This window comes from Musa acuminata, chromosome BXJ2-3, assembly GCF_036884655.1.
Source record: "Musa acuminata AAA Group cultivar baxijiao chromosome BXJ2-3, Cavendish_Baxijiao_AAA, whole genome shotgun sequence".
Taxonomy (NCBI): domain Eukaryota; kingdom Viridiplantae; phylum Streptophyta; class Magnoliopsida; order Zingiberales; family Musaceae; genus Musa; species Musa acuminata.
The window spans coordinates 32,732,592-32,739,493 of NC_088340.1; the positions used below are offsets into that span (position 1 = coordinate 32,732,592).

The 6,902-nt window shown below is 35.7% G+C and overlaps 1 protein-coding gene across 2 annotated transcripts; it reads left to right on the plus strand.

Moving 5' to 3' along the window:
- Positions 1-606: 606 nt before the first annotated feature.
- On the plus strand, positions 607-5,412 carry LOC135607742 (uncharacterized). Of its 2 annotated transcripts, none has more exons than XM_065099779.1 (7): positions 607-1,482; positions 1,726-1,828; positions 1,904-2,472; positions 2,712-2,814; positions 2,907-3,688; positions 4,771-4,875; positions 4,972-5,412. In XM_065099779.1, exons 1-7 carry the CDS (start codon positions 991-993, stop codon positions 5,035-5,037), a joined length of 2,220 nt encoding a protein of 739 aa, XP_064955851.1. In that variant the 5' UTR covers positions 607-990; the 3' UTR covers positions 5,038-5,412. The 2 variants fall into 2 exon arrangements, with proteins under 2 accessions (XP_064955851.1, XP_064955852.1); XM_065099780.1 differs by having other exon boundaries at positions 1,922-2,472.
- Positions 5,413-6,902: the final 1,490 nt, after the last annotated feature.

The following is a 6,902-nucleotide window of genomic DNA, read 5'->3' on the forward strand; positions in this document are numbered from 1 at the left end:
ACAGATCAGATAAACACTATTAATTGGTTTCATCATCAAAATCCAAGATTCAACAAGCTCATATAATTAAAGAAACATATTTTTAATTATTTTTCTAATTTATATTATAAATAAAGAAATATATTAATCCAAATAGGGCAAAAAGCTATAACTAGAATTTTCTTAATCTCTTACCTAACACATCCACACAAAAATGGAAGCGGATCTAAGCCATTCCCTTACTTTGAATACAATAGTATGAAATGAATCAAATTAAATAAGGTAAAACACTATTTAAGATATTTCCAAATTTTGAAAGGTGGAAAATATAATGTTGATTGCAATCTTCTTATGTAAATGTCACTGTCCTAAGTGCCATAACATTAGAAAAGCTTTCAATTGGATGAATGATTTTCTTATATATATATATATATATATATATATATATATGAATCGTTCATCCAATACATAAGCAATTAAAGCAATCGATGATTATCGATCCAGTAAGACATCTTTTTATGTTCAATGTGTCTATTTTAGATAAAAATATTTAAAGTATTAAACACATCATAATGGGATAATTCATCTTGGTACATTCACCCATAACATATGCATCAAAACTCCTAATATATCGTGATGATTGATTGCACCACAATGGTGCAAATAATCCTTATACCTACTGCATCCATTTCGGACGAATCACCCTTCCGCCATTTTCAACAATATGACGACCATTAAGTTTCCGAGACGCACGTTATACTTCGATGTAAACTAGCCCTTATCTCGAAGAGCAACTGAAGGATAAACGCGATGACAATTATATATAGCCAATCAACACTTACGTAAAGCCCATTTAGCTCAAACATAATGACATACTAACTAAATATTGAGCCAATCGCGACTCCGCTTCCCGCCATAGCCTTTTTGTTTCCCTCCGTCCAACCTTTTCCTCTAGCTTCCTCCCTCCTCTCCCTCCAGACTCCTCTCTCTCTAGTCCTTGAAGCCGAAGCCATGGCGAAGAGGCAAACCCGAGGCTCTTCCCCGACGCCCGGCGTCTTCACCCGAAGCCGATCCGAGCTCTTCGTCCACCGCAACCGGTCCGGCCGCGTCCGCCCCGACCCCAGCCGTGGCCCTCGCCCCCGCCTCGACTCGATCTCCCCACCGCCCTCATCCGAACGCCTCTCCGCTGCCGCTGTTAAGAGAGTCATCTCCCCGGAGGCCTCTCCCGTGAAGAGGGACGCGATTAGGTTTGTTGAGGGTGGGAAGAAATCGATCGATCCTGCGGAGGAAGAGGCGGAGAGGATCGAGCTGGCGGGCGGAGGAGCTGATGAGGTCGTGGAGCCATCTGGTGGTCCTGAGGTGGAGTTGATCCACTGTACACCACCTGTTTACCAAAATGCCATGGAAGTTGAGAGCGTGAGCCAGGATCTAACAACAGCGAGTGGTCCGGAGGCCGTCGCTGACGTAACGGCGGACTCGACTTATCCGCCCAAGAGCAGGCTGGTGAGTCTCATTTAACAGTCACGATTCATGCAATTTCCTAGTATCCATTTCTCCGCATTTATTATCTCTTATTTCTCAACTAAAATTTGGGGCTTAATTTCGAGTTTGTCATTTTGATTCATATATATATATACTAACTTGGTATGATTAGGAAATTATTCGGATACATTTCTACTGCTAAATCTACGTAACTAACATTCTCAGTGAGAAAAAAAGGAGTTAGCTGACAGTGATGTACTTCAGGCACCGATTTGTTGTTCTCACTCAAAGCTATACGAAAATCCAAATTCTATTGGCTATAGAGGGCTGCCGCCATATCTTACTGGTCTTGCAAATGATAATTCAGGTAGTCTCACATGGTTTTTTCTTGCATGTCAATTTGTAGTATTATAATAGGTAATAATCTTACTTGGAAGTCTAGTAAAGCTTCTTCAAATAGGTGGTGCACATGTAGTTTGTTGCAAGGATTATCCAGTTAAAGTGGGAAAAGTTGCTGAAGAAATGACTTCAGTACCTACAGAGGGGAAATTTTCCAATGACCGGCTTTTGGTTGGAGGCTCAAAATGCTCTGTAGTTATGGAATCTAGTGAAACTTTTGGTTTTGTTGCAAGCCCAATTGATATAAGCCTCGACAAGAGTCCTTCAAATGGGGATCTTCATGATTTGGAGGTGACAACAACCAACTTATGCAACCAAAGAGGACTGGAATTTGATGAGGTTAAGTTTGAAACTTGCCTTCATGATCCCCTTCTTGAATCTAAGCTTATGCCCAGTCCATCTTGTTCTTCCCCTGCCATTCGGGAACCATTATTAGAGGAAGTCATGAAGCCATCTGATGGATCCGAGGAGTTGATCCACTGCACACCACCTGATGATGAAAATGCCATGGAAGTTGAAAACATGAGCCAGGATCAAACGGTACTGAGTGTTCCGGAGGTCATCGCTGCTGATGTAAAGATGGAGTTGGCTGATCCTTGCAAGAGCAGCCCGGTGAGTCGCATTTAGTATTCACCATTGATACAATTTCCTAGTATTCATTTGTCTACATTTATTGTCTTTTATTTCTTGAGTAAAATTTGGGACTTAATTTTGAGTTTTATCATTTTCACTTACATATATGTTAATTTGGCATAATTAGGATTTTATCTGGCTACATTTTGACTGCTCAATCTATGTAATCTAACTTTTTTAGTGAGAAAAAGAAGTTAGCTGACAGTGATGTTCTTTAGGCACTGATTCGATGTTCTCGCTCAAAGCTATATCGAAATTCAAGTTCTTTTAGCTACAGAAGGCTGCTGCCATATCTTATGAATATCACAAAAGTTGATTCAGGTAATGTCGTATGGTTTTTCTTGCCAATCAGTTTGTAATTTTGTAATGTGTATGGTTGTCTCCTTGAAATCTAATAAAGTTTATTGGAATAGGTGGCACACGAGTAGTTTCTTGCAAGGATTACCCAGTTAAAGTGGAAAAGGTTGTGGAAGAAACAACTTCATTACCTACTGAGGGGAAATTGTCCGTAGACCAACATTTGGTTGAAAGCTCAAGATGTTCTGTGACTGTTGAATCATGTGAAACTTTGGGTTTTGTTGAAAGCCCAATTAACATGAGCCCCAACAAGAGTTCTTCAAATGGGGATCTTCATGATTTGGAGGTGACAACGTCCAATTTATGCAATCAAAGCGGAATGGAATTTGAGGAGATTAAATCTGAAGATTGTCTTCATGATCCCATTCTTGAATCTAAGCTTCTGTGCAATCCATCTATTTCTTCCCCTGCTGTTCGTGAATCTTTGTCAGAGGAAGAATTGGCTGGTAATGTGCTAGCTCGACCATTCCTGCCAAGCAAAGCTGAATTCAGCTGCAACATGATAGGTCCTCTGTCAGACGTCAGGGGGAAGTCTCTTCCAAGGATATCTCTGTTGGGATCCATTCATTCCTTGGAAAGGCATGCCCTTGCTCCTAGAAAGGGGATTCTGAAGAAACACACCAGAAGCTGCAAAGGGATTTGCATGTGTTTGGATTGTGTTACATTTCGAATTCATGCGAATTATGCATTTGACTTCTCGAGAAAGCAGATGAAAGATGCAGATGAAATAATTTTGGGTCTGGTGAAGGAGCTGGCAGGGCTTAGAAATCTAGTTGAGAAGTCTATCATACCTACCTATGAAGGCACCAGGACCTGTGCGCTTCTTCAACTCAATCAGGTAACATCATCTCCTGTGTTTTGTAATACCAGCACAGTCTTCCAATGTGGTCAAGCATGAATTAAATTTGATCCCAGGACTATCATGCAATATTCTTTTACTTTTAGTTACATCTGAAAGTTGGGATTGTGTGAAATGTTGTAGGAGTAAGAATATTATCGAAAATTTCTAAATACTAGCATTTCATTATCATGAAATGAATGGGCAGCACAATCTTTTGTTTTTGTTCAAAAAAGAGAGAGTGAGCAGTCTTAGCTAATGTAACCTTCACAAGATTCTGGAAATGATTCTCATCAAACATTAATGTAGCATGGCCAAATTGAGATAATTGTGTTTCCAGGAGTGACTTCACAGAAAGATAAAATTATCAGTGAGATGGAAGTAATTTGGATCATTAAGAAAACAAAAAGGATTTAGCATTGCAATATTTTGTTAGGATAATTCCATGACTAGTAATACACAGATATGATAACTTTATTTGCAAGAGGCAAGGGTCGTCTCTATAAGAAATTTATTTCTGTGATATGGGCTTGTCATACAACAGAATGTTGTGATTGCTACTTTACTGCTCACTGTAGGTTAGTTAGTATGGGTTACTCCATAAAATTAACTAGACTTTTTCTCTCTTTAAGAAAGAATTAGATGCCCAATGTGGGACTTTGTTTATATGTGGATCCAGCTGAGATTACAATTATACCTGAATTCTCTCGCTCTGATCTGGTCCGATGAATAATGAGGCATATCTGATATATAAAGGAGCCTGTTGAGTTCTTGCATTTATATGGCGCTTGGCTTCTTGATCAATTTGTGGATGTCACATATTCTTTTCATTTGATAAATGTGCTGTGATCGATAATAATTAGGTAATATTCATTACTATTTGCGTAATGGTTATCTTTTGTTTGTTTGCATTTCACAAATGGACTCTTCATTGCTCTATATTTAAGCATTGTTTTTGGAACACTTGTGTACTGAATCTTTTTATATCCATGCATTCTTCCAATGCATTTTCCTGGGACTGTCCATTTGTCATATGCATGCTATTTGTTTCATGTATAATTACTACTTGATATTTAAATCAGGAACTGTTGAAACAAGCATGTCAGAGAGCCTCAAGGGCAGAAAAGATAGCAAACAGCCGTAGCAAGCAAATGTTTAATGATCTAAACGTTCACTGCAGGATTCCTGTAAGAGCTCTTTCTTTGGCATAAGAGATAAAACTGATATCTTTCACAAATAAATTCATCAAATGGATTGACCTGATTCCTAAACTCTGCCTTTAGGGTCCAAGAGTGACATTTGCTGGAAGTGTTGAAGAAAGGACAAGTCCAGGAGATCAGCAAGAATAAAAAATTAGGGAAAGGCAAATCTAACTCAATTTCTATGTGCCTTTGATTCATCTCTTCGTTCTGCAAGTATAACGATCTCTTCGAACATATTGTAATGCATAGTTTACCCATCTGTTGGAGAAACCATAGTTACAGTCAAATCCTCTGCAGAGATGTGTCTTGAGAATTCTTTTGAAGTCTTCAAGTTTTTTTTTTTTCTTTCTTCGTCTTTTAAGTAGAAACCAGTGAGTTTTCAAAGACTTTAGAGTTGTTTTGTAATCCTCAGGATTGATGACATCCAGTTATGTAGTACAAGTTTTATCTATATATATGTATACTTTTTAAAATTCTGGATTGAGAAAAGGTCTAAAGTTGAAGAACATTCAAGTTCTCTATGTTGCAATGAAGAAAGGCTGAGGAATAAATTGCATAATTTTATGGATTTTTGGGTAAATTATAATCTATCTGCAACTTTAATATCCATATAATCTACAGCTTTTAAGTTTTTATTGCCACAAATCTTCAGTTTAATCCTGCAGCTATGCTCTCAGATATTTCAACTTTGCTAATTTGTCAAGTCAGTTAATTTTATCTGGATCGATGGATTTGTTTGCATGTTTCTTATGGCAGACACTTCTAGTATATGATTTAGATATCCACCTCTTTCTTAATGTTACATTCTCAATGCAAACTCTAGTTTATATAGCTTGGCACCGAATGTTGTTATGAATTATTTACACTTAATGGACATTAACAGCAAAGACATGATATAAGGACGACTAAAAGCAAAAAAAAATTTTGTGATAGAGAGGTAGAGAGAGAAAAGAAAATAATAATAAATAATAATAATAATAATAATAATAATAATAATAGTAAAAAGAAGATAACAATCCTCTAATGATATGCAAAAGAACATCTAAATTAATCAAATTTATTTAAATAATAGATATATATGATTGGTTCCTCGTCGTATGCTTCATCGCAAGTGTCGTGTAATTGAGATATAGATCAATATTCATGATAGAATATATTGGCTAAACCAAAAGCTTTAATACTAATTTGATTTAGGATGAGTAACAATAGATTTTTTTTATAATAGAGAGGTAGAGAGAAAAGAAAATTATAATAATAAAAAAATGATAACTATCAAACTCACTCTAGCTCCATGAGTAAACTCAAAAACATAATTTTGATCTCGCACTACTTACACAGAAAAACATGATCTATTGACTGATTTCTCATCCCTTTTCATAGGTTAAGTAAAAGAAAACAAAATAAAAGTACAAAATTTATAATTACATCATATCAAATATATGATTCGATGGGCAGATATATGCTTTCATTCTCCTAAAGATCGATCTTCACAAAAACTTCTATAAGGATTTGAAATCTTCAATCATAATTATAATTTAATTTTTTTATTTATTTTTTAAATATATTTTCCTTGAGTAAACTAGAAAATTAAAGCAAAATTATTCAGATAACTTACCATAGATAAAGTAACTCTTAAATTAATTAATTTTATTTAAATAAGAGATATATAAAATTGATCGGGTGGCAGATATTTGTACAGGTCAAAATTAAAAAGTTTTGTCAGTACATTAAAAAAAACATATTTGAAATTATTACTGGCAAAATTCAAAAAGTCTAATAAAAATAAAAAAACAAAAATGTTACTTAATTGCATACATATCCATTCAAAATCTAAATACTAACAAATATATCCTGATTAAATCATCAGTGAAGTTTACTAAACAATAGTTAAATGATTTAAAGCTAATATTTACAGGGGTTTAGGATTTAAAGTATGTATATATATATCCACCTTTACATGACTGAATTGTTCTACATGCTGGTAATCCGAGTCTCGCATTAAGTTAGTAGTA

What these genes read in the sequence shown, in the direction of transcription:
- LOC135607742 (XM_065099779.1), top strand. Translation starts at nt 991, where the DNA reads ATGGCGAAGAGGCAAACCCGAGGCTCTTCCCCGACGCCCGGCGTCTTC. An exon ending in TCTTGCAAATGATAATTCAG is followed by an intron (nt 1,829 to 1,903) that starts GTAGTCTCACAT and finishes TTGGAAGTCTAG; the next exon opens with TAAAGCTTCTTCAAATAGGT. An exon ending in ATCCTTGCAAGAGCAGCCCG is followed by an intron (nt 2,473 to 2,711) that starts GTGAGTCGCATT and finishes GATGTTCTTTAG; the next exon opens with GCACTGATTCGATGTTCTCG.